Here is a 27,786-nt window from a genome sequence, read left to right as displayed (position 1 = left end):
CTGCAAGGCAAAAGCTGGCTGATATTTATTTAAAGGGATTCAGGGCTTTGGAAGTAACTCCTTTTCCTCTGCAGGCTTGAACCTAAAGCCCTGCATGGTGGAGGAGATGTTGCACTTTTAATTCTCAACTATAACGGCTCAGAGCTGCCACTCTGCCTTTCCAGATGTATTCTTTGTAGAAACTGTCATTTAACGACAACAACTGAGTGACCATGAGAGAGACAAAAATCCAGAAGAAAGCAGAGAAGCCACCCCTGTGTGGGCTAAAGCAGTGCCCATGGGTTTGATTCCCTTGATCTGGGCGAGGCAGGCCCAGGTGAAATGCCCAGGAATGCCATGGCAGAGCTGGAGCACTGGCAGAGAGGTTGTGACTTGAGGACAGGCACAGCTGCAATAAAAGCCAAGTCACAATGTGCTGCAGGAGGAGCAGAGGTGCTGCTAACAGCCCAGGGAGCTTTTTCTCCTTCAAGTCAGGGAGGATAAAGACTTTGGAGACTTTTTTAGTGCCATAAACCTTCCTTGGCTTGGTGTGCAAAATCAGCACTTTCCACGTTGAGACATTCTGAAGCATCCTCTGAACTCATTAGATGAGATCTGGATTTTATTAAGCCAAGCTTGAGAAACCCTGGGCTAGCAGGGAAGCTGAGTTCCAGTGGCACGCAGCCCTCAGCATGAAAAGCACATTTTTTTCCTCTCCTCCTTTAGTGCCAGGAACCTTGCTCAGACATCTCAAAGCACCTGAGGATAGTGCTGTGCCCTGCAGCCTCCAGACAGCCTTTCCTTTCCAAGCATGCCTGCTCCTTAAGGATGATGACTCCTCTTTGTGGCTAATCTGGAATTAGAGAGGACATTCACACACTCACAGCATCTGCCAGAGGGGGAAGGCATCAGAGCCTGGATCCTGCCCCACAGTGGAGCACTGCCAGGGAGAAGCCAACTGCATGTGTTGACTTAAGAAGCTCCCATCTCATCACCTCAAAAGGTTGCTGTTTTTGTGACCTCCAGCAGCCTTTTAGCAGCCTCTGTGAATTGTATTGGTAGCTGATTTACCATTTGTTATTTTATAAGGCATGAAGCTGCTCTTTCATTTGCTCATGCACCACCAAGTACAACTATATGAAAACTCAGTCTGTGATCACTGGGACTGTTTCCTGATGGAAGAAAGGAGGAATAAATAGTGAGGGAAAAGGTTTATTGGTACTGCTTATTCCCAGACAGTCAGGTTTCCAAACAGCTATTAATGAAGTGCTACTACTAAAGAAAAAAAAAAAAAAAATGTCTGGAGAAAACTGCCTCAGGACATCAAACTCTGTCAGTAACTGGGATTTCTTGATGGAGCATGGTGCTATTAAAATACAGCTGAACTAAGTACTTGCAGTTTGGTCTGTCATTAGGTATTTAGTGAGATGCAAAATTGATCTTCAATTTAAAGGGCTCTTTCAAAGTCTAGAGGCAACACTTGCTCTCTCCTTGTGCTGTATAATAGAGACGTTCCTAATGAAATTCAGCAGGAACTGGAGGGAACCAGGGAAAACCTCAGCCAACTTTATAACAGGCAGATTTATGTTCAGGGGTGTCCTGCTCTTCCAATGAGTTATTCTGCACAGGGCAGGGATAACAGGTTCTCCATTCATGGCTTGTACAAGCGTGGCAGAAGGTCAAGTTCCCTGGTGGGGCTGGCTCTGTGCTCAGGGCTGGGGCTGCTCTCACATCTGGGGCTGGGCTGAGCAGCTCCATCCCATTTCCTACTAAAGCAGCCCAGGGAGCCCAGCTGGGCCTAGAACTGGGCCCAACCCACTGGAGCAGATGGCAGGTGCTGGTGGTGGCAGGGACATGGGGAAGTGCTGAACCAGTGACCCAGAGGTGAAAGGCTCCATATCTCCCATTATCAATCCCCAGAGCCCCCTCAGGAGTAAGTGTTGATACATTAATCTTTCTGACTGATGGAAACAAACATTCCACAGGGGAATCTTTATTTATATTGAGCCCAAATCACGCTTAAAAAACATAAAGTTAAGGGCAGGCTTAGGTTTCAGCCTTCCTAGTTAATGCCACCCTTTTTCCCTTCCACCAAATGTAAAGAGCACATCATCAAGCATTAGTCTGAGCACAGCCCCAGTGTGGATGGCTGCAGTAAATAATAAACTGGTGTTTGTGTTTCCTGCTGTGCATGCTGTCCTCCTAAACAGTTTAAGAAAACAAGAGTATATTTCCAAGCACTGCTGGAGTGCCTCGATGAAGCATGTGGTGTAGGATAAATACCTCCACATCAGGACACTTTTCAAAGCCATCAGGCAGAGGGGTCAGTCTGTTGTGGGTTTTTTTAAAACTGCACAAGCTAATGCTTTAAGAGTGTCTTGATGGAATCAGGGAAATTGGATTGTCCCCCCATTTGCTGGCCTAAAACAAGCCTTTTTTTATTTATCCCATTAGAGGAACACAAGAGAAACCTTTTAAATGTCACTAAAATTTTCCCTGCATTGCAAAACCCAGTCAAAAGGGTTTTAATTTTCCCTGAGACCTCTTAAGTAATGCAGTATGTCAAGATTTAATACCTTGTGTGCAGGGGATTGTCTGCATTCTGTGCTGTTTCACCAGGGTGACTCCATAGGGTCGGTCCTGGTCACTGGATTTGGTCCCTGTCAGCACTGAGCTGCTCAAACAGCCCACACCACTTCAGATCAGCTCTGCTGAACAAACAGGCAAGGGAAAACAAGATGAGATGCAGCTTTCCCTGGACCAGTCTGGGACTACCAAAAATTCAGCAGGGCTGCCCACTCTCCAGTGATTTTGCTCTGTGAGTTGGGACTCTCAAGTTTTGGAAAAGCCTGTCATTTTTAGGCTTCATTCACTTATTTATAGGAGAGCCAGGGAGAATTGTCAAGAGGTGCTTTTGTACATAAGGCTCCACATTCCCCTGGCATATTTAAGAAGACAAAGAGGGCAATATCAGAACCAGAGGCCAGGATTGTAAACTGGCAGTGCACAACACGCTACAGCACACTGGCTAAAGATGGCAACAGGACCATGACACCTTTGAAGGCTGGGCTGGTGCCCACTCCAGCCTTGTTGTCCCAAGGGCTGAGGGCATTAATGCCAAAACAATTTCTCATCCCACTTTTCAGCCAGTCTGGGAGCTATGGGTGATCTGACCTCCCAAAGTAACCCCAGCTAGTAACATTTGCTACTGAAATACATCATTATTTTGCTCCTGTGGGATATGGGAATTCTCTATCCATGCTGTACGTGTTTCTTTTTGCAGACAGTGAACAGCTCATACCACAGTGAAAGAGGACCCGGGATGCCAAATCATTTTGAGTGTGTAATTCTCCCCAAGCCTGGTTTTGCAGAGAAAAGAGGAATTGGAAGGCAATGAGCACCCAAGCTGGGGTATGTGAGCCTCCAGTCTCTTGTTCTGGAATTCACACAGGTGCACTGAGAGCTGGGAAAGGTGCAGAGCCCAGGAAATCAAGCAAGAGGAGGCACATCCCAGCCTCTCAAACATTCCAAATAAAACCCAGCCCTGAGACCAAGCTGCCTACTGATCTTCCCTATGTAGGGCTTCATAATCTATTTTACAAAATGTCAAAATCCAGCACGAAAATTGGAAAAAAGGGGGTAGGGGAAAAACGAAAAAAATCAGACTGGCTGGTTATTGGACCAGGGGCTGTGTTAAAAGGATCAGGACCAGTCTCTTGTTTCAGAATTCACACAGGTGCACTGAGAGCTGGGAAAGGTGCAGAGCCCAAGAAATTGAGCAAGAGGAGGCACATCCCAGCCTCTCAAACAGCCCTGAGACCAAGCCACTGCCTACTGATCTTCCCTATGTAGGGCTTCATAATCTACTTTACAAAATGCCAAAATCCAGCACAAAAATTGGAAAAAAGTGAATAGGGAAAAAAAAGAAAGAAAAAAACCACAGACTGGCTAGTTATTGGATCAGGAGCAGTCTCTTGTTCTGGAATTCACACAGGTGCATTGAGAGCTTGGAAAGGTGCAGAGCTCAGGAGATTGAGCAAGAGGAGGTACATCCCAGCCTCTCAAACAGTCCCAATAAAACCCAGCCCTGATCTTCTCTGCAGGGCTTCATAATCTATTTTACAAAATGCCAAAATCCAGCACGAAAATTGGAAAAAAGGGGGTAGGGAAAAAAAGAAAGAAAAAAACCCCAGTCTGGCTAGTTATTGGAGCAGGGGCTATGTTAAAAGGACCAGGACCAGTCTCTTGTTCTGGAATTCACATAGGTGCACTGAGAACTGGGAAAGGTGCAGAACGCAAGAAATTGAGCAAGAGGCACATCCCAGCCTCTCAAACATTCCCAGCCTGGTCTCCCTATGTAGGGCTTCATAATCTATTTTACAAAATGTCAAAATCCAGCACGAAAATTGTAAAAAGGAGGGCAGGGAAAAAAAGAAAGAAAAAAACCTCCAGACTGGCTGGTTATTGGAGCAGGGGCTGTGTTAAAAGGATCAGGAGGTGGTGGGCCAGGCAGTGGGGGAGGGAATGGGATAAAGTAGTGGGTCTAATCAAATCAGCTGGAAAAGCTGCAGGCTCCGGGAGGTAACCTTGCCAATCAGGGAGGCGGCGGGAGCATGTCTGCGCACACTAAAGCGGGAGCGCGTCCTTGAACCCGCCTGTCCCGTCCTCTCCCCCGCAGCCAGCCCGGCACCCGCACCCTCGGCAGGATCAAACTCCTCCTCAGCCTTGCTCCAGAGGAAATCAGCGCTGCGAAGGCAGCTCGGAGGGTTCCCTGCGATTAGAGGTGAGCCCACGGGATTGAGCCGGCAAGAGTTGGTGAAATGTTCAAAACCAAACAGACCAAAAAGGAGGGAACAAAAGGAGAAGCCATCCCATTGACAAATGCTGTTGCATTGAGCCTGGCAGCTGTGAGAGGCATTACCAAGCTTTGCGAATGACTAAGGGCACTGAAGTCACTTTAAAATAAATATTCACTAGGAATTACACGGGTAATCTAAAGGGATTATCCTGCTGCCTTAACAGGTCCATAACCTAAACATTAAATGGTCTACACAAGTGTTTGCATTCATTTTGACCCAAATCAACCCTTCTGCTAAAAGCTTTGGAAAGCCAGATTAAATTTTGGAAACCACAGGGCTGCTCTGAGTTAGGGTTCTTATAAATTCCTCCAGAAGGAAAAACAGGGCTGAGCTCTTGGAAACCAGAATCCAGCCAGCAGCCAGGGAAAGGCTTTAGCAGAAACACACACTCAGAACATGAAGCAGCAAGCACAAATCCAGCCTGCCACATTATCCAGTCCCTGTGGTAAAAGTATCTGTGTTCAGAGTCTCCAGCCTTTCTTCCCTGGGGAGACAGGGAATGCCCAGCATGGGAAAAAGGAGCACTGATGTAGAGAATGGGACAAACCCTGTGCCTTGGTTTCCCCACCTGTAAAATGTCACATTCCTTCCAGCTGGGGCACTTGTCCCTGTGCCTCAAACTCCTGGAGGACAATTTCAGCTGATTCTAGAAAAGCTCCATCAGAAAGCCAGCATCAGTCAGTCCAGGAGAACTCACCCTAAGCACATCCTGGTCATGCCACAAAGCCTGCCAGGACCTGAAGCAGACTGGAAATGATGGCTCAAGAGCTTCAGTTTGTACTGAATGCAGCAGCCCTGGACATCCAATTCCATCTACCGTGAGTTTATGCAAGTAAAGCCCTTCTGTGGGCTGCATCAATGCCTGATGGCTAATGAATACTAAACTTGGATCTATAAATGCCCTGATCACTGTATTTCTCTGGGCTGACACAGGCAGCAAGGTTGGGAAAAGCTGGGCAATACCTGGAAACAAAGTTTTGTTTTATTTTCTTCCCAGGACATCCAAAGTTTCCTAAGGAAAATGGGTGATTGACTTTGACTACCCTCCCTCAGGAAACATTTTCTACAGAACTTCATGTCCTGTAACCAGGACTTCTAGTTCCCACCCTCCTTTTGCTATTCTATTAATTGTTCTGCAAAACTTCCCCCACATCTCCTGACCCTGTGGAGGGAGAAGTCCCCAAGTTCCTGTAATTTTTATGCAGTTGTAGCTCTCATTGGAGCAACTGTGCAACAGCATAAAATTCAAAGATAGACAGCTTCCCTGGGTGGCTTTTCACACCTTGAGTGCTCAGGAGACAATACCCTTCTCTGAGAGGAGGCACAGTACTGGGGAGAGATGGTACATATTAATTTCTAAAAGAGGATTTTAATCATGCAACGTCCTCTGCAGTCGCACAGAATTTAATCTCATTGCTGACAGTGGGTGATGGGGGAGCATGTTAAGTGGAAAAGTTGTATTCAAGACCTTCTTGCAGATATGTGCTACAGGCAGTCCCATGGGAGGAGGAAAATGACCCAAACCTGTCTCTGTGGCTGCTGACCACCCTGGCCTGGGCCCCATCCACCCACAGAGCAGAAATGCAGGCACACTCCCAAAGTTCTGCACAAGGTTCAAGTACACGTGGTAATACAGTTAGCATTTATCAAGCCTTACTTTACAAATATTGATTTATTAATCTAGGCAAGACCCAGGGATATAGACACATAGTATTCCCACGTTGGTTACAGAGACTGAGACACACAAAAAAACCCTCATTGTATGACTTGCTCAAGGTCAAACGAGGAAAAGCATCCACAGGCAGGATTAGTTTTGGGATGCTGAGCTCCCAGCACTGTGCTGTGACTGTCAGGACTCACTGTCCTTTCCCACACTAAGTCTTCCCTCTTCTAAGATGTGGCTTCTCCTAAGTCTACATTGAAGGACACTCTCACTTTGTGATGTGGGAAGGAAATATTGAAGTTGAAAACCAAAAGCTGAGAACTCAGACTCTCCCAAGCCATCATGGCTGGGCTGGCACCTACTTTTGCTCAGTTATCTTCAGTCTTCCTCCTCTGCTTGCAGGCAGCTTAATCACTCTTGGCCAATGAAACAATTCAGTGTTAAAGACAAAAATCCCAAAAGAATTCATATGATTTGTTTCACCAGTTTTTGATGGGCCCTTAAAGTTTGTACTTGGAATCATGAAACAATCCTTTTTTAGATTCTTCCATGATAGCAAAGAATGTTGGTGAAAATCAGTGCCTAAGAAGGGTGAAATCCAATGCTTTTTTGCCTCTCTAGAATAAAAAAATACTTCCCTAACAGATTCAAAGTTAGGACACCTCAAATGATGACCCAACAGAAAATAATTCCATAAAATCCATACATTCAGTGAAAAAGGATGTGTGTTTTCAAGCAGCACACATCTGACATCTACTCTCTAAAGCAAGTCAAACTACTGGCCAGGTAAGTCACCCTAAGCATCCTTTTGAGGTATTAGACTAGCTTTGGACTCCTAATGGATAAAAATTAAGTATGAGACAGCAGGAGATGGCTTTAAAATGCTGAGGAGTTGGAAAGAATGACCATTTGCTTTTGTATACAACAGCCTTTCCTGTAGTATGGGAGAACTGTAAAAAGTTAAAGCATCTGAGTGATAAATACAGACTAAATCTGAAGGAATGGCTTTTAGAAGACAAGGAATTAGGAGAATCCTGCAGAACCCTGCAGGAAAATCATGGTAAGGCTCAAGGCACAATGCTCTGTGATTTATGCTGCTGAAGGCACGGGATGTTCTGTCCACTCCCAGCTGGCCTGGAACACGGGAAGCTGCTCAGCCAAAGTCCAGCCCAAACTCCCAGGGCAGACAACAGACAGCATGAAAAAGTGGATATAACTTTATCCAACTCTGAATGCTTAATGACAGAATCAAGGCCTTTCTCCTTGTTGTTCCTTGCTTTTCCTCCTGAAATCCATGATTTTTGCTAATAAAACCTGAGGAGAGTTGACTACCTGAATGCCAGACATAGTCTCCTTTATGTAGTATGTAATTCATAAATACAAAGAAAATTCTATTTAGTTTTTCCTTTCAAAACCAAACACACCATACTTAGGATGTGATTTTAATTTATTTTTAAGAAGCATTTTAAAATTTCCTTGTAAAGTTTTTTTTTAAATTAAATCCTAATTCTATTCAGATGTACTTGGGCACAAGACAAAACATAAAACCTAATAGTCTAAACTGAGAAGAAATGTCTTATTTGCTGTTTTCTATCCCAATTCAAATGTAAAAATTAAGAATGTTAATAGACTGGGTTAAACTACATAATTAAGCAAACATGGGCAGACATTGTGTACCTGATTAGCAAATGAAGAATTAAATTTACTATAAAGGTTATATTTAGCTGCAAATGAACACATTTTAATGACTACTAACCAATGAAAATCAACCTTTCCTTAGAAAAATAAGCAAGAACTAGATATAAATTGATTATTAAAATCAATTAAGTCAATCTTAACCTGTCAAGATCTCCCTCATTAGAGTCACTGTTGGATTCAAAAGTATGGCCACCCAGGCAAACACAAAATGATGCAGTGCCAAAGGTACAGTCACACACAGCACCTTCACCCCAAATTACACCTCAGGCTCCCAAACTAAGCATATCCACTAATGCATGGAGCCCATTAATTTGTCCTGTTTTCCTCTATTAAACCAACAGAAAAAAAAAAAAAAAGTGGGTCCCAGTAAGAGCCTGAACCATTTTGAGAATCTGGTGAAGCCTGACTGACTTTTTATTTCTTAGGAAAAAAAAAAAGTAAAGATTGTGTTTAAATGTAAAGCAACTGGTTGCAGCATTGTGGGATTAGTTGGATGAATCCTTCTGTGGATATAATCAGCTTAATGGCAACAAAGATCACAGTGCAGTGAGTGCAGCTGTGACACAGAGCATTTTACTGAAGGGGAAGGTTTGCACCAGGCTGGAACAGTCCCTTTTTATTTCCAGCCTCTTTTATTTCCAGCCTCTTTCCCTCTCTCTCTGCAGTCAACATCCCATCAGCTCCATTAGCATGAGAGAATTAAGGAGGGAAATGGGTGGGGTGGAGCAATTTACGTCTGTGGGTCAGCATACTTACACAGCGTCATATAATTCAATTAAATGGACAAATAAAGTGGTGCTAGTTGTTTTCCAAACTCAGGTTAATTTTAACTTAATTCCCACACTGCTGTGGGCCAAAGGGCTGTCTGAGGCTGCCTTCCACATGGCTAAATGGCCAGCTGTCTGTTATGGAACAGACATGCTCTTCAAGAGCATCCTTACTCTCAGGATGTTCTTAGTATCCTCATTTTCTCACAAAAAACCTGAACTTCAGACTAAAATGGAAGGCTTAATTCCCCTAATTACAGCTCTATTTGCACTGGCAAATTAATTGCTTTATATTATACCTTTTCTCACTGTTAAATTGCAAAAACACTCCCAAACAGCAGAACATAATAGATGTGAGATTTTAGCGTGTCATATAAGAAATTAAGAAATACTGTTTTCTAGATTTCCTAAATTAAGACTTCCATCATTTAATCCACTGATCTACCTAGCACAGACTGTATTAACACTTACAAAAAAGAAACAACTAAATCTTCATTTATTAACCAGTAACTATTTTCTTCATGAGTTTTGCTTCCTCCAGGAAAAATCCTCTGAGATGCAGGTGAATGCTCTAATGACTGAAAACCATTGAGGATAAATACAGAAGACCTACAAATCCATTATATGGAGGAAACAGATGGATATCAGTTTGCTAAGCAGGAACACCTTAGGAACAAGCTGTACAGCTTGCCAAGTTCTTCCCTCTCAGCTGTACCACTCAGGCCCATGCAGCTGCACTGTGGAACCAGACCTGTGAAGGAGAATTCATTTCCATCTGCAGAATAAAGACCTTTTTGAGCACCACAATGTTTTGAAGCCCTTAAAATAAATCAGTGCTTGAAGATCCACTGCACTTTCCATAAATAATGCAAACATTCCTCCTCCTCTGCCTCGGCCAAAATTCCCTGTCTCCAAAACATCAGTGCAACACCCTGCTGTCAACCTCCCCACCAGGAATACTTGCACTTCAGCACTTCTGCATGGATATAATTTGTAAAGTGCTAGGCAAATAAGCACACTGCGAATTGGGAAATGTTCTTGACAGACTACCTGGCACGAAGCTTTCAAGCCCACCAGGAACGTCGGGAGGCCAGAGCTGCACGTGTCAAGTCCATCACCTTAGGAGGCTTTCAAAGTTTTGCTTTTTGTGATGCTACAAAAATGCATCTCCAGAGCCATTATGTGAATTAGTTGGAAAGGGGTAGGGGGGAAGGAGGAGTAGCTAAGAACAGCAATCCACCCTGTGAGGACATTTAGAAGCATCTGGCTCGGAGATATTAAGAAAGGAAGGAAAAATTAATCACGCGGGCTGGGAAAAAAAGCCTGGCATCAGCACAGCCACCTTGTCATAAGGCAGATATTAATAATGTGAACCCCCAGGGAACACTCAGACATCTGAAAGATCCACTTGTTGGCTCTCACTGAGCAGGCAGGTTTAACTGATGTCTCTTTGAAACCTGAATCTTATGCTTAGGATTTCTTTTTTCTTTTAAGCAGAAAAGAACCCTCAGTGCTAAAGATCAGATATTTCCTGCATTCCTCTCTTTTTCCTAAATGGTATTGAAGAGACAACATCTAATATTTTATAGACCTGTAGCTATGAAGAACATGAGAGAGAAATGGAGGTGAAAACTGGTTGAGTGTTTTGAAAAGAGAAGAAGCAAAAAGGCTCTTGCTGGAAGAGAAAAAACCACACCTGGCCAGGACACCACAATTTATATATTGGATTAGATTAGGGTTAGAGTAGGATATAAATTAGTGGTAGTAACAATAACTAGAACTCACATTTCCAAGAGAATTTCTTAAGCCAACAAAACAGGGTGAAACCCTCCTTTTTTGTCCCTTGTTGCTTCTCCATAGCAGCAGCTCCTGAAAGCCAGCATGATGAAAGAACCACAGATCTGCCTGAATTTTTGCTAAAAGCCCACCAGGCACCCCCAAAATTGTATTTCTGATTTTTTTGATCACCTGTGACTTGCTACAACTCCAGATTCCCAGGACACATACCTGAGCCATTGGAATGCAGCACCACCTACAAACCAAGTGTCTCAAAGACCAAATGATGATAGAAAAGATGTTTTTATGCTATCTGATGATGCAGGAGATGCTACCATTGAAACCATCAAGCAGCCACATCAAACAAGATGGGTTGTGGTTGGCAAATCTAGACGGACAATTCCCCCAGTTTGGGAATGGTGCTCAGAAATTCTTTGTTTAGAAACAGCCAAACTCCTATGTTTAACTGGAAGATGATGTCCTGGAGGCCAGAACTCTACCAGGTGTTTTCAGTAGCTGGGCACAAGATTGAAAGCATCATCCATCCAGAAATGAGGGCCATTGTCTGCTTGAATCAGAACCAATTTTGCAGCTGGGTGACTGTGTTTTTAAACCACCCTATCCCAGAAGGAAATATTTTCTGCATGGGGTACAGCTGTGATACATTCCTATGCAAATGAAGCAATTTTCTCTCTTTCTCTATGAAAAGTCTCCCATTTCTTCTCCATCACTGATTCTTTCTCCCAATGGACTTGGTAAAATGCAGCATTTGCAGGGTTTTTTTTTTTTTTAACTGATCCCAGCAAGGGACACACTCAGCCTTAGGACACATGCCAGTAAAAGTCCCATTGATTTAAGCACGGAATTCACGTGTTTATCCTTTGCCAGAAGTCCTCAGTAATGACACCTTCCCATCCTTTAAATCCTCCTTTAAGACTCCTTCTGCCATGACCCTCTGTGTCACTGCTGTCTGGCATTGCCTGGGGAAGCCATGAGCCAAGAATTCCATTTTTCTGCTGATCTCTGTTTTGTTCTCTTACTTCCATTCACTCAGCCTTCCCATTTGCACTACCTGTGGCACTGTATCTGATGCCAAGATGATCTCTTTGGGATAGGGATGGTCTTTGCTCTTGCTTAATGCCTTAAAATTTAAATGGGAACAAGAGGAACACTTGAACTGACAGGCAAAAAAGGGATGATTTAAAATCCATGTCCAAATTACTAGTTTATATAATCTTCCATTTTTGTCTCAATACACATTTATAACCTTTACATTGTGGTTTACCCCCAGCTGACTAGGCTTAGCAAGTTGTTTCTTTCCAGAGCAAACTGACCACATCCACGCTTAACTTTTCCTTCTGAGAGGTAAAATGAATGATTTAAAGTCACCACAGCTCTGAGTTTTCCTGCTGCTGTTAAAGATCTGGATCAAAAGTGCCTCCAAGGTTTAAATTAACCTCTTTTACTCTACAATTAGTGCTGGAGGTAAGGGTGTGTGTGATCACTTCCCATCACTCCAAAAACAAGCCCTTGGTCATTAGGCTGTGAAAAATGGATCATTTGCAGTTGCTGAGCTGTAACTTTACAAATCTCTTCTGAGTCTGACCACTGGAATTCAAAGTGTAATGCTCAATTTCATACCACTTCAGAAGCCAAATTACCATGTAATCTGTGAGCACTGCCTCAAAACATCACCACAATAGCAGCAGGAATAGGACATCACAGAGAAGGGAACCAGGCAGCTTTGGCAGATCTGGCTTCTGATTCAGATTTCACCTGCACACTCCAAATGTGATTAAAACTTGAGTTTAAAAAATACCAAAAAAAGTAAAAGAAAAGAAGAGTAAATTGAGATTTCCTGAACACAGGTAACCTGGCCTCTGTCAGAGTCCCAGCAAAATGTCTCAAAGTGTCTTTGTAGCGTGTTCCAGCCTATTGCTTTCTGACACACTCTGCTTGTTTTCCTTCTGTGTTAGAAAAAGTCAACCAGCCCAAACTCCTCCCATCCTGTTTTGCTCATTAATCCCTACCTGGATTTGAGAGCTGTGCTGCAAGAGAGACTTTTTCATCCAGTCACCAAGCCAGGGGAGGAAAATGCCCACAGTCTGAGCTGGGGCTTTTCTCCTCTTCCAGCACCTCACACCCACACAAAGCTCATCCCTAACCATGCTCAGCCTTGCTGCCAGCTGCAGGGACATGGGGGGTTTGCTCCACCAGACCTCCAACCCAGTCCTGGACAAGAAAAACCTTTAACTTCATTCCCATTCCTTTCCCCTGCCTCACAAAAATACTGCTGATATATAGTAAAGGCAGGAAATATCACAAGGAGGGGGAAAAATCAATTAAAATAAATTTGCAAAGCATTGTGTTAGAGTATCTCATTTAAAGCAGCCACTTTTTATCTGTAGGGCAAGTTAATTGCAGTACTATCATGGCAGTAATGTTGTGCATCACAGAAGGTGACAAAATTTTTAAGGGTATTTATTGTGAGGATACTAAATTCAGGGCTGTACCCCACAAATTAATTTACAAGGGTGGCAGAAGTCAGCTGGCTAGAGCTGCTATTGCTAATAGCTAGAAAAGACCCACTTAATCACTTTGCATTTTTATTTGCAGAAGATAAAGAAACATTTCTTTCACTAATAGTTTCATGCTTGTTTCATCTCATTTTATCCGGACTGCAGGATCTGTTTAATTTCATTTCATCGGTTTTCTGAGGTTCTTAAAAGTACCATATTTTTATAATCTTGTTATATCCATGAGATAAAAAACGATTATTTGCCCCACCATTTCCCAAATGGAAACCACAGCAGAGAGAAATCAAGTGACTTGTTCAAGGTCATGCTGGGATTCTGTAGAAAAACTAGAGAATTAGAAACCTAAACTTGACTGTGAAAAGAGCCATAAACAGAATTTCTTCACTGAATCCATAGGTATTTCACAGATCTAGGCATCTACTGCTATGTTTTTAAATAAGATATAACTGTGGAAACCCAGCTCTGAATGGACAGATCTTGTCATTTCTCTCAAACGAAAAAAAAAAACCAAAAACCAAATTCTCTCACCTGCATCACAGGTGTGGCTCTCTAAAGAGGAAAAAGTGTTAATATTCATATTCTAAATTATTTTCCTCCTAAACCTTAGAAGAGCCATGACTCAAACTAAAGTGCAATTTCAAAGTTCTGTATATTCAAGATGCATTGCTCACGAGATCTTGCTGTTAAGTCATGAATTGTTCAGTACTTGGCTTTTTCTGTTAATTTTTATATACAGCAAAATAAATCACTCAACCCCTTCTCCCCTTGATGACAGTTGCCAGTGCAGTTTTGCTTGCAGTGTTTAACAGCTTCAGGAACCTTCTGCTCTTGTACAGGCTGGGCAGGAATGAAGCTGGAATACACAAATAATCCAAGAATCTGGAGAGTGAATAATGCATTTTTTTGTTTTTGTCTAAAATTCTCAATAATTAGGGTCCTAACAAGTTAATGCACCAGCTTGGAAGGAGGAGGTTGTGCCATGGATGGGACATGAATGAGGAAAGCAATATATAGGAGAATAGTAAGTAGTAGATAATAACAGCAGTATATAGAAAAAGCAAGTGTATGTGTGCATTTTATATATATATATATATATATATATATATATATATATATATATATATATATATATATATATATAAATGTACTGAACAGCTGCCTTGTTCACTGCATTCTCTCCACACAAAGCAAGTGTCCTGCAGTGGAAAACAAGAGTTGTTTCCCAGAGACAGTTTCAAAAGTGTGTGAGGGTACAGAAGTATCATTTATGTTGTCTCATATATTACAACAGTTCTATTATCATTATGGTGCAAGGATTCTGTAGCACCAGAGTTTCACACCTCCTCAATGTTTCTCGCAGGCAGCTCCTCTAAGCACTGACTGTTCTTGGTCCTTGCAGCAGCCATCTGACTTCTCTCACTCCTCTGAATCCAGTTCCCACCAATCCACTCTTTTATACTACTAGTTCTTATTTGCTACAGGTGTTGCCTGTTATCATCAGGCCTGCTCCTAATCTTTAGTAATAGGGTCCAGCTGCAACTCATTGGGGGATAAGATTACATTTTGCATTACCTTCATTCACCCATATTGTGTATTCCCTACACATTTACACACCCAAGAAAAGCAACAGTTCTCACCACATTAAAACCTGACACCTGACCAGCCAAAGCTTTTGCCCTACACCTGGAAACCTGACCTGTGGAGCCAAAGAAATCTTCTGAACATTTCTGGATGAGAAGAGATGCTTTAACCTCATGCAGTGTTGATGGGAGGAGCAGGTGTGTCAAACCAAGTCCCTGGCTGGGTCCAAGCTGCGGTTTCCATCTCTCTTCCAAGCTGTGTTGAAGTGCATTGGCAGAACAACATCCATCTGGGATGTATCAAGTGCTGACCACAGCAGGATTTGTCCTCTGCAAAGAGGATATGAGCAGAACACTCCAATCTGCATAAATGTTGCATTAATAACGGCCTAGGTGAAGATTGCATTTTAATTCTGAACTCCAGCCGAAGGACCTGCTTCTTTCAAAGTTCAGAGAAGCTTCTGCACTTGCTGGTATTGATGAGTATTTCAGTGCCCACTCCCAGGGGAAGCTGTGTGCACAGTGCAAGGCCACAGATCCCAGGCAGGACCTCAGGCTTCCTCTCTGGTTTAGGAGAGGGTGAGGGCTTGGGAAAGAAGCCATCCTTAGCACATCCAAACCCCTTGGAACAGAACATTTTGGAGGTCACAGCATCTTGTATTCAGGGCGCCCCCAACGAAGGTAAGGAAGTGATGAGTCTGACTCCATGTTCTTAGAAGGCCAATTTGTTATTTTATGATCTATATTATATTAAAGAATGCTAAACTATACTAAAGAATACAGAAATGATACAGACAGAAGGCTAGAAAGATACTAAAGAAAACTTGTGACTCTTTCCAGAGCCTCGACACAGCTTGGCCATAATTGGCCAATAAGTCAAAATAAATCACATTAAACCAATGAAACAACCACCAGTTGGTAAACAATGTCCAAACACATTCCAAAGCAGCAAAACACTGGAGAAGCAAATCAGATAATTATTGCTTTCATTTTTCTCTGAGGCTTTTCAGCTTCCCAGGAGAAGAATCCTGGGCAAAGAGATTTTTCCAGAAAATATGATGGTGACAACAGCAGACACTGGATGCTTTTCTGAAGAACAGGCAACATCACATCTTCCTCTGCTGTTTTCTTTCTCACTACCAACCCAACTTAATGATTATTTACACTTCTCTCTTCCAACCTTCCTCTGTCCTCCTATGTAAAGGTGCTATAAATACAGACTTGGCATAAAGCCCATCCATCCACGGTTCATCTTCCCCTGATCCTAAAGGTCTTTTTCTGGACAAACTGTGATTTAGCTCCAAGTTCCTGTAAGCCTGAGCAACTTCTTCCAGCCTCCATCAGCACTAATGTGACACTTGCCCTTGTGCTACTGATGAGACACCTGTACCTTGAGAAATCAAATTTCAGCATGACCCATGTGGACTTCTGTATGGACATCCTTCTCCTGAGGGTCCCACGAGTCCTTCAGGAGTTGTTTGGGGTTTTGGAGGGAACACTGGCAAAAGTCACCCTCCACTGAACATGCCATAGGACTTTGCCCTGAACAAGACCAAGACCTCTGGCCAGTGTCAGATAATCCGTCACTATAAGCTACTTGCATCCAAGCCAGATATTTATTGCTATTGATCTGCCTGGTCCCAGTGAAAGACTTTTGTTCTCCCAACCCAGGACTTTGACCTCAATTAAGTTATGAATTTCAATCCGATAGACTGCTCCACTTACCCTGCTGCTCTCCCTGACTGGATTAATTAGAATTAGCTAGGCTGGGAGTCACCCCGAGCGCCTCATGGATCATGTTATTTTAATAATAAATAAAGAGACAGCAGCGGCATACAAGGAAGGATTTTGAAAGATTGTTCATCCAAGAGCATCATTCAAGACCTGCCAATACTAATTTCTCTGAGTTTGATTACTTCATTTACTTCTTTTTATTTCTATTCATTAATTGAGTTTTATCCCCCATTACTTCAGCTCCCCAAATGTGCCCTTCCTATAAAGGAACCAGACACACGCTTCGCTGTTACAAAGTTTTATTACTGCAGCTCATCAAAAGTATAGTTAGCAGGAATGGAATAGTCATTAAGCATTTAATAATCTAATAGTGCTGAAAAAAATATATATATAATAGAGGAGGGGGAAACAAGGGAGAGGGACAAGACAGGCCTGTCTGTTGCCATAAAGTGTGCACTGAGGGCTGGCTGGTGGACAAAACCAAAGAAGTAACATCCAACACTGGAGAGAATGCATATATCCATCAGGATATTCTCTGACAGCACAATAATGCCTTTGGAACAAGCCTAAAACTGGTTGAATACCAAAGGAATTTGATTGGCAAGGGGAAGTTTCTGAACTAGTGAGTCGAGGCCTGATAGCTGCATTATCCTTATTGCTTCCCTTTCCCTATAAAAGCAATTACACACCCAAGGATGTCAGGCTGCCCAGGCCTGCCCTGAAATGGATTGTCTGGGGCAGCCATGTCACAGCCACACTCCAGAGTTACTGACCCATAAACAAACACTTATTTGTCACGCTCATTTTAATGTTTAATTGGCTGGAACAGCAGAAACGGATTTAGATGATGGAAGCTCAACAGTTTTTCCAATGCTGGTACCCAGCCTGCAGACAGGCACCTCCTAGCCTGAGAATGAGCACCACACACAGCCTCAACACACCTTTGTGGAAGTTCAGGCCTTTGCTTTTAACAAACTTCTATTCCAGCCAAGCTGAGCACTGCTAAAAGAGGGAAGACTCATTGCAACGTGGAATGTCTAAGGTGGGACAGTCCATTGGTGTGTTAGATAAACTAGAAGATTACTCCAAGATAGGATTTACTTGTTTTGTTACAAAGGGGAGCAACTGAGTAGATTTTCTGTGACAGGCAGAGAAAGGATGGCAGCAGCCTTTGCTGTCCCAAGATTTCTGCTGTCCCACACGAGTGGGGATGCCTGTTCACATAGATTTCCAAAAGCCTCTGGACACACCCTCTCACCAAAGACTCTTAAATGATGCTATCAGAGAGCAAGAGGGAAGGTCTTTGCTTGAGAAGTGATTACAAAATTAGAGACTGAACAGGAGTAAACAACCAGCTTGCACAATTGTTGGTGAGAGCTGGAGCCTCTGAGGGATCTGTGCAAGGGCCTGGGTTGTTCAGCCCACAGAAGGGAACTGGGGAAGCAGGCTGGGAGTGAATTATCCAAGTCCTTTAAACCAAAAGATGCATGTAAAATGCTACAAAAGGATCTAAAGGTGACAGGGTGAAAAGCTTGCAGATGAAATTCAACTCTAAAAAAACACCAAGTAATGCACATGTGGAAAAACAATCTTCAGCCTAAATCCAGAGCAATAGGCTCTGAACTAGCTAATACAACTACTGTGGAGACAGATCATGAGTTATTACAGACAGCTCTATAACACCAGCTCAGTATTCAACAGTAGTTAATAAAAAACAAACAACAAGGAGGCATTGGGGGGAAAAAAAGAAATAAGAAAAACATTACTATATTGCTTCATTATATCTCATATTGTACTTACAGCCTGGGCACTGGGAGAAGTGCTGCTCCTTTCATCTAAGAGGAATAAAGAAGAACTAAAAATGACCCAAAGAATGATAAGTGACAAAGTTACTGAGCAGCTTCCAAATGGGGTAGGATAAAACAGATAAATCTCCTCAGTCTGAAAAAGAAGTGATCAAGGGGAATCAAGGAGGCCAAGAAAGTCAAAAGCAGTACAGAGAAGGTAACTGGGGGAACAATTACTGTTTCTCATTACACAAGAAAAATGGGCTCTCACATGAAATGATCATGGCAAGTGCAAAGCAAATGTACTGTTAAACTACAGGACTCCCACCAGCATAAAGTTTGGGAATTCAAAGAGGGATGAAAGAAATTTATCAAAGAAAAAATCCAGAAGTGCAAAAATAGTAACAGTGGTTCAGGAAGCCTCCAAGCCCTGGATTCTGGGAAAATATATGAAATTATCACTGTATGCTTACCCTACTCTGTCTCCTAAGCATTGACTCTTCCCTGCCACCAGAGACAACTCTGAGCTAGAAAGTCTCCTCCACTGACACTGGATGCAAACACTGACATGGATGCAAAAGTAACATGTACAAGTTGAGAAACAGGAACCTACTGAATTAGCTTTGCCATTTTCAGTGATATTCTGCTACTTACAATCCATGGAGCTATAAAAATGAAAAATCTTACTTAAAATCTAACCAAAATAAGCTTGAAGAGTCACTGCCCCAATATCTAAAGCATTAGGACAATTTCATTTAGCAAAACTTAAAAGTAATTTGTGCTGAAGACTGCAAATTTGAGATGCCCCAATGACTTACATAGAATTGGGTTTTTTTTTGTTGTTGTTTTTTTGTTTTGTATGGGTTTGTTGTTTTTGATTTTTAGAGCAAGCCAGAAGAAACAACTGCCAACAAGAGATGAATATAAAATTCCATTTGGAAGTAAAGCCTTGAGACTTTTTTCAAACTGAGAAGTCCTCAGGGAGAAGGTGAGTGGCAGAACTTCTTCAAAACAGGGAAAGCTTTTCCAAAAGGCTGATGCTAAAAGAAGATGTTCTAGGAACCATCTCTCCTGAGCAAAGGGTAGCTGATGGTTTGGTGGTTCCTCCCAAAGCCATAGGAAATGAAGCAAGGCTGGAGATCGTTCCTGGGGTGATTAGACCATTCCTGGGGTGATTAGAGACCACTCCTAGGGTGATTAGAGACCATTCCTAGGGTGATGCTTCACCTGAAGAACCAGCTTGGCTGCCAGTGGCATCCTGTTTGTGCAGTTACCCAAACACCTTAATGAGGGGCTAAAGCATTTCCAACAATGACCTCAGGAATTACAGGTGTTTTAACACATGTTGATTGTCCAGAGGAGGGCAACGAGACTAATAAGGGGCTTGGAGCACAAGCCATACGAAGAGGAAGAGCGACTGAGGGAGCTGGGGTTGTTTAGCCTAGAGAAAAGGAGACTAAGGGGCGACCTCATCACTCTCTACAACTTCCTGAAGGGTAGCTGTAGTGAGCTGGGGGTCGGCCTCTTTCTCCGGGCAACAACAGATAGAACAAGAGGACACAGTCTCAAGCTGCATCAAGCGAGATGTAAGTTAGAATTAAGAAGGAAATATTTCACAGAAAGAGTGGTCAGATACTGGAATCATTTACCCAGTGAGGTGGTGGAGTCATCATCCCTTGAAGAATTCAAAAAAAGACTGGATGTGGCACTTGCTGCCATGATCTAGTTGAACAGTTAGAACATCGGCTGGACTTGATGATCTTATAGGTCTCTTCCAGTCTTGAACTTCTGTAATTCTGTGATTTCAAAGATGACCCTGGGACCAAGGGCCATGGGGCCATCCCATGTCCTCCAAGGGAGGCATTCAAGGTAAGGCTCTTTCCTGCCTCTGCAGGGACACATGAACACAGTGGGGAGCAAGATACCTGTTTCTGCTTCAGGGTGCCACCTGCACTGACCTCAGAGCTCACTGCTGCTGCTGGCTTCTGTCTACTGTGAGCCTTGACAGGGGGTGTACCACTACAGAGCTGTGCTGTCAGGCATGGAATCAAGCACAAGGCTCTCTGAGCTAAAACTGTGTGCCTTTCTGCATTCCTGGCCCAGCACTGGCCATGGAAATGCCTCCCTCTGCACAGCACAGCCCTCAATACAGGGCCCACAAGCCACTACAATGTGCCACTGTCCTCAGTCCTGCCTTTTGATTACCCCAAAAGGAGACTTTCAGGGCAAAGCAGCAGAGACCACTGTGAGGTTTTCAGGGCCAGCTCTTGGATTTCACTTTTCAAACACTGCTTTTGCAGGACACAGGAGCCTGCAGCAGTTCCTGGCTGCTGAGCTGCTTTGCAGGCAGTGCTGCACTTGGGCTGCCTGCAAGGGTGCCAACTGCTCTACTGCACCAGCCATGAAGCAATGATTCATCTGTCTACAGGCAGCAGAAGAAACAAAGACTGGATATGTCAAGCTGGAAGATAGGAAGAAAAAATGCTAAAATGCCCAGCCTGGACAAGCAGAAGGAAACATCTCATCATCTGTACAACTGATGGTTAGTGTTGATGAGGCCTGAGGTGGCTTCAGAAGCTAAGGAGCAAATCAGGGACAAATCTCTGCCTTTCCCAGCATATATTTAGAGTGCAAATATTTTGCAAACATTTCTGCTGAAAGGGACTTTTCTCCCAGTAGGTAAAAACAGCATCTGCTGAGTGGTGACCATTTAACATTCAACCTGCTGCCAATCTACATTCCACAGAGAGACTCAGGAGAGACATGGAGCTGTGCCACCTGTAATAACTGTGTGACTGGCACAATGTCAATGCTTTAATGTAGAATGCTACCCTCTGTCACTGAGCAGATCTCTCCTTTCTTTTGGCTAATGGCTTCCACACCCACTGGCAGCAGTGTCAAAGCTGAAGGGGTGCATGGCTGCAGAGTCTTCAGAGATCTGCTTAACAAACCTGACCATGGAAATACTGAGACAGGGATGGAGGTGGTTAAGGGAAGGAGGACACTACTGTGGTTAATAAATATGCTCTCATTGCTTTGCATCTCTGTTCAGTGTCCCTACTGTAGCTCCCTCCACAGCAGTACCTGTGACATTCTCTGCTTGCTGTGAGCATGCCTATGCCAAAGCCTCTGCTGCAGCATCAGGTCCAGGACAGGACCCCTCCTGGCTTTATGAGCCAGGCTTTTAGTATATTTAGGGAGAAATTGATCCTAGGGACATTAACTGCAAGGGCACAAGGCTGTCATGTTCCTATTTAATCTCAGCCAGGTTTAGAGAATGGTCAAAACAGCAGAGGACTTTGGCAGCTGGCACCCTACCCAAAACTGTTTTTGTATCCCCCATCTCACTGGGGAGGGGGAAAGATGTGTAGATGGAGCCTGTGGTCCTTGGTCACAACAGCCAAAACATCCACATCAATTTCTCCATCTCCCTACAGGCACAGATCATGAGGGCATGAATAATGTTTGGTGCAGGAGGCAGGGAAGGGATGCATATTTGCTGAGACCAGCTTAATTTTAAATATCTACCAACACAAGACCATTGCTGTGAAACCCAAATGAAGAAGGATGAAAAGAAAAAAAAAGCAGGCATGCAAGCAGGCCTGGCTATTCCTTGCTTCTTTTTACTCTATACAGACAGAAGCCTTTTAGAAGCCAGGCAGAAAAAGAGAAAATCCACACAAACACACAAAACCAGCAGACCACCAATCTTAGCAATCTTCGACATATCCATAATTTTTACTTAATTTTTAGCTAATGGTGGAAATTAGTCTTTGGATAGTTGATAAAAATCAACCTGTCTCTGCTGGGTTAGTACTGTGATCTGTGGCCCAGCAACTACTTCTAGTACAATTGATTTTCCTTTTTGGCAACCAATAGGTCAGTCAATAATAATGTTGTTTGAAAAGGATTGAGTCATGAGGGAGATGAACCCTCCCTGCCATTTATTATGTTTGTATTGTCTTCATTTGAAAAGGTTTTTTCTTTTTTTTATCCTTAGTCAGTGAAGGTATTACAAGGGGATGGCAGCTCCACATTCCATGTCTCCAAGAACACTCTGATCATCAGTGTTAGGATGCAAATAGAGGAGGGAAGTTGGGAACTAGGAGAAAGACAGCCTGGGGAGGCAACCATGTTACTCTAAGTGACTTAAAAAAAAAAAAAAAAAAAAAAGGAAAAAAACCCCAATCTAACTCAAAATATGCTGACAAGCACCACTCAGTGCATAAATATGACTGAGCAGCCTTACATGAATTGGTACAAGATACAAATCCAACACTGCTACCAAAAATCAACCAGTGCTCTATGCAGACAGCACAGACACCAGATGCTTCTCACTGAAATCACTACTTTACATAAATGAATAAAATAAACCCCACATATACTAGCAACAGCTTTCTTAACCTGATGATTTTCAGCTTTGCTCTCAAGTTTCCTTCTCAAACACCTGAAGGGTCCACAAATGACAACTGAGAACTTGCTCACCAGTGGTTTAAAGTCTTAGTGCACTGATCTACACTTCACCAGGACAGTGAAAAGTCAGGAAATAAAAACTGAAGATCAGTTACAACTTTTTTCATCCTTTTAGCCAGAAGCTAAAAAAAATTCAGCACAGAATGTTATTACCATAACATTCATAACTGCACAATGATGCAGTTTAAAAATCATAAAATATTTAGAAATAGTTGAAACTCAGCTGTTCTACCTCACAGATATGTACACAGCCCTTAATTAACCCGTGTGTCCAGTGACACAGTTCCCTTTACAACTCACAATATTTATGTTAAGACTTGCTCCCATGGCCAGATAGGCTTGAAAAGCTTTACCAGAGTAAGCTGAGCTGCTGAGCACCACTCCCAGACAGTTCCCCATACACTCCCAAAGGCATGCCACAAACACATGGATTATTATTTTGGAGTACAGAGTACCCACAAATGAAACAAAATGCAGCCACAGGAAGTCCAGGAGGAAAGTCTATGGTTTATGTCCCCCAAATACACTAAAGGAGCTCCTCTAAAGCTGCTTGAGCAGCACTTCACACCCAGAAGGAGCTCTCCCCATAGAGGAAAGGGGTTTTCCTTTGTTGTTTATACTCTACAAGGAAAATTTGTGTCATATGTTTTAAAGCTAGAAATGGATATTATAATTGTGTTGCTGAGCCCCTTCATAACTCTTATGTTACCACTGTGTTACGCTCAGAATCTTTTACCTTAACATGATGTTCCCAACTGTTTTGTTGCAGGTGTAGGCAAACAGCTCCAGTGAAGGAGGCTGTTCTCAGCCTGAGCCCCAAGCTCTGGGTATTTCCAGCAGAGCTCCAAACACAATCCCACCACCCACTTTGACATGGCCCCTGGCACTGGAGATTTAGGTAATTCAATTACACAAATGCCCCTTCTCAACAAAGCAGAGCAGCCTGCTGCCTTTTTGTATTCCCTTGCCCATGGCAATTGCTTTAGCACCTCTTTTCAAAATGTGCGATTAGAGCTAATTATGAGCGAGCAGAGAATTCAGTGGCTGCAGCTTTTCAGTGACCACCCTTGGAAGGTGCAGCACCAGTGCTGAAACAAAAAGCACAGACCCTGGATCACTGCAGTCCAGGGGCACAGGGTTATTCCCAGAATTACAGTGGGTTTGAGCATGATGCAAGAATGAGCAGAGCCAGGAGACCTCTCTTCGTGCTCCTAAAGCTGTTTATCAGCAAAGAGCAATAAGCTGACACTTGCAGACCCTTCTGATCCAGACACTGCAGTACTCTGACAACAGACAGTATAAAGGTAACTAAAATAAGGCAGCAAAAATGTATTAAGGCACAGTGTGCAGGTAAGACTTGCTCCAGGTCACCCAGCAGAGCAGCACTGTCACTGCCTGCTTAGGGCAGCTAAAATACTTTAGCACACTGCAAAAGAGCCAAGATGGAAGAACATTTATTAAAAAGGTAATGGAAGAGAGCATAAATCTGTCATGCTGTTTGACTAACTTTTAAGAAGCATACTAAAACACAGGCAATTAAAAAAAAATTGGTCTGTAGCATTCCTCTCCTTCACTACCTGCTCATAACCCTCATAATGCCTCATTTATTCTTTATCTCTCATGCTGCCTGAATGAAGGTGCTGCTGCAATCTGAACTAGACAGAAGAATTCCTGAAGACCTGGAGAGGCAGGTGGGATTGTGGAGGCTGCTTGCACAGAGGTGTGGAGGAAACCTCTGCTGGGAGCACATCTCGACAAATAGCATCACCCATTCACCAGATATCCCCCCACACTGACCCCACTGCTCTGTACAGCCTACATATTAACTGACAGTGCCTTTGGTAATGTGTTATAGCAGGTTATGGTATTTATGGCCTATTAGGAAACCAGAGTTTCTCCCTCTCCCTTTTTCTTCTGCTTGCTCTTAAAATTTCTCCTGCTTTTGGTTTGGATGTGAATTCTTCCAGGGTAAAGGTCAAAATTAAAAAAAAAAAAAAAAAAAAAGAAAAAAGAAAGAAATAAACATTAAGTCACAAAGTCTTGAAATGTTATAGCAATTTATATGTGGCTGAGAATAAAAATGTGTCTGCTTTCTCTGGGAACACACCTACGTGCAAATAGAGACCTTTATAAAAAATTCTCCTTTATTACCTTGGTGGGGAAAAACATATCAAAGATTGATTTTTCTTTTTATGACTATTATTAACCTTTTGTTACTGGCCAAAAATAATCTGGTTAGAAAATGTGCAATGCATCAAAAAGAAAAGAGAAGAATTGAACAGAAAATTAATACTTGGGGGAGAAAAAATATGATGATTCTCTCTTTTGTTTTTTCTTCTAAGAGTCAAACTTTACCTCCAATGGAATGAGACAAGTGTCAAAGAGAAGAGATGTTTCAGAGAGAACCCAGAACCATCTCCCAGGCTGCCAGGGAGAAGGGAATGGGCAGGAGCCTGGTTCCACTCCTTCCAAATTTCAACACAAAGGTGTTCCTGTCTGTATCCAACACAGCTGACAGGAGATGGACAGGATGTGCAAAGCACCCAATTTGCACTGGATTCACTCCACCCCTCTTATGTGTCAGGAAAAACTCCTATTAAATCCATTACAGCTGAAACCCTGGAGATCTAAGGACAAACATACAGATCTCACCAGCCACCAGAGAGCTGTGCTTCCTCACACCCATCCCACCAGAAATTCTGCCCAGGAAAGGGCAAGACAGACTTTTTGACAACAATTTGAAGTGTGTGTAAATACCAACACAGCTATCTGTGTGAACACTACAGCTCTGCCCACAAGCCCTCAGACTGCAGCTCTGCTTCACATCCACCTCTGACAAACTACCCAAGCATTTATTGAAGGCTGTTCAGATCTCACCACTAAGAGTGCAAAGATTCATCAGCAAAGGTGTATCTATGTCCAAACTGGGAAGGAGAGCAGAGCCAAAAAGTGCCACGATGGTAAAGAGCAGTCAATCATAATCTGACAGGAATATGTTGGACAATTATTTCTTAATACAATCACATTTACATTAAAGGCCAGCCCTTAATATAACAAGACAGAACTGGTAGTGTTGACTCAGGAGCACTGGCAGACTGGTTGGCTGGTAGAAACCATTTGCAAAGTGGCTGCTGAACCAGTTTAGGTCGAAACCTGGTCTGTTCAGACATCCTAAAACTGGTGCTAGCTAAGCTCAGACATGTGGGCTGCAAACCTCAGTGGCTCAAAATTCTGTTATTTTTCTCAGGTTACCTTTTTTTGGATGTTCTTATAAGAGAATCATTGAATGGTTTGGGTTGAAAAGGACATTACCTAGTTCCAAACCCCTGCTGTGGGCAGCAACACCTTCCACTAGATCAGGCTCCTCCAAGCTCTGTCCAGCCTGGCCTTGGACACTTTCAAGGATCCAGGGGCAGCCACAGCTTCTCTGGGCAACCTGTGCCAGGGCCTCTCCACCCTCACAGGGAAGAATATTTTTTCCTAATATCTAATCTAAACCTGCTCTCTTTCAGTTTCAGTTGTTCTCCCTTGTCACTACATGATCTTGTGAACAGTCTCTGTCTTTCTTGTAGGTACTGGAAGGCTGAAATTAGGTCACCCTGAAGCCTTCTCTGAACAACCCCAATTCTCTCAGGCTCACAGGAGAGGTGCTCCATCCCTCTAATAAACTTTGTGACCTCCTCTGCAGTTGCTCCAACAGGTCCATGTCCTTCCTGTGCTGGGGCCCGAGAGCTGGATACAGCACTGCAGGTGGGGTCTCATCAGAATGGAGCAGCTTTTCTGTGATAAATACCCCGGGAGAACTTGCTGTGGAGTTTGGGAAGAACTTAGAATTCATGGAAACATTTGGTCAGGAGGCTGTGTAACACATCAATACCATTTACCTGTGGTCCCTCTTACCTGGATGTTCACATCAGCAGCGTTCTGTAACAAAACTGAAACCAGCTCCTTGTGTCCTCTGTCACACGCCCAGTGGAGCAGAGCCCGGCCCTGAAACAGCCAGGACAAAATTAACAAAGCCAAGCAAAAAAAAAACCCCATGGAAAATCACTCTTGCTATTAAGTAATAAGCACCGATTCTAAAATTAACACAGACTTAATAAAAAATACAAAATAATACTAGTATGCCACTTACTGGTGATTTGGACTTCCACAATAATGCTAGAAATGTCACAAGTGACACATAGTTAAATTTTTCATTAATTTAGCACCACACCCACAAGCCAGCTAGAAATATAGAGGGGAAAAGCAGCAAAGTATGAAACGCAGGAACCAGCACATTATTTGTTTTCCTGTATAGATTTAGGATTTTGGCACCTCCGACTTTTCTGGGAGCAGTGATTTACACAGCAAGGGTAGGATATTCAGTGCTGCCTAAGTCACCTGGATGCCAGGTCCCCAAAAGCTCATTCCTCTGGCAGGTCTGAAGCACTCAATTCATGGGTCCTGCCTCTGCTGGAAGAGAAGATTAAAACAAGATATCTGGGCAGGCACCCCTGACTGTCCTGTTTTGGGCAGGCTGCTGCATCCATACCTCCAGCACCTCCCAAACCTTCAGAGTTTGCTTCCCATGCCCTTCCTACAGGTGTCTGCCACCATGGGATGGATGTAATGGAAGTTCAGATCTTCCTGCATGCCCAAGGGCATGGGGAATAGCTTAGGATCCCTGAGAAAGGTAAACTGGGGTTGTTTAACCTGGAGAAAAGGAGATTCAGAGGTGATCTTATCACTCTCTACAACTCCCTGAAAGGTGTTTGCAGTCAGGTGGGGCTGGGCTCTTTCTCCAGCAGCACTGACACAACCAGAGCACACAGCCTCAAGCTGCACCAAGGGAAATATAGGCTGGATATTAGTAAAAAGCTTTTCACAGAAAGAGTGATAAAGTTCTGGAATGGCTGCCCAGGGAGGTGGTGGAGTCCTCATTCCTGGGTGT

General features: G+C 43.2%; 1 protein-coding gene across 1 annotated transcript in view; it reads right to left on the bottom strand.

The window, feature by feature from the left end:
• Nucleotides 1-27,786, bottom strand: part of ACBD6 (acyl-CoA binding domain containing 6) — an 84,320-nt gene that overhangs the window by 13,011 nt on the left and 43,523 nt on the right. Inside the window, exon 6 of the mRNA XM_058808518.1 lies at nt 26,754-26,843. Coding sequence (XP_058664501.1) covers nt 26,754-26,843 — 90 coding nt within the window. The remainder of the gene's footprint in view (nt 1-26,753; nt 26,844-27,786) is intronic.

This window comes from Ammospiza caudacuta, chromosome 7, assembly GCF_027887145.1.
Source record: "Ammospiza caudacuta isolate bAmmCau1 chromosome 7, bAmmCau1.pri, whole genome shotgun sequence".
In the NCBI taxonomy this organism is placed as follows: domain Eukaryota; kingdom Metazoa; phylum Chordata; class Aves; order Passeriformes; family Passerellidae; genus Ammospiza; species Ammospiza caudacuta.
The sequence above is the reverse complement of the archived record's forward strand: the minus strand, read 5'-3'. Positions and strand labels throughout refer to the sequence as shown.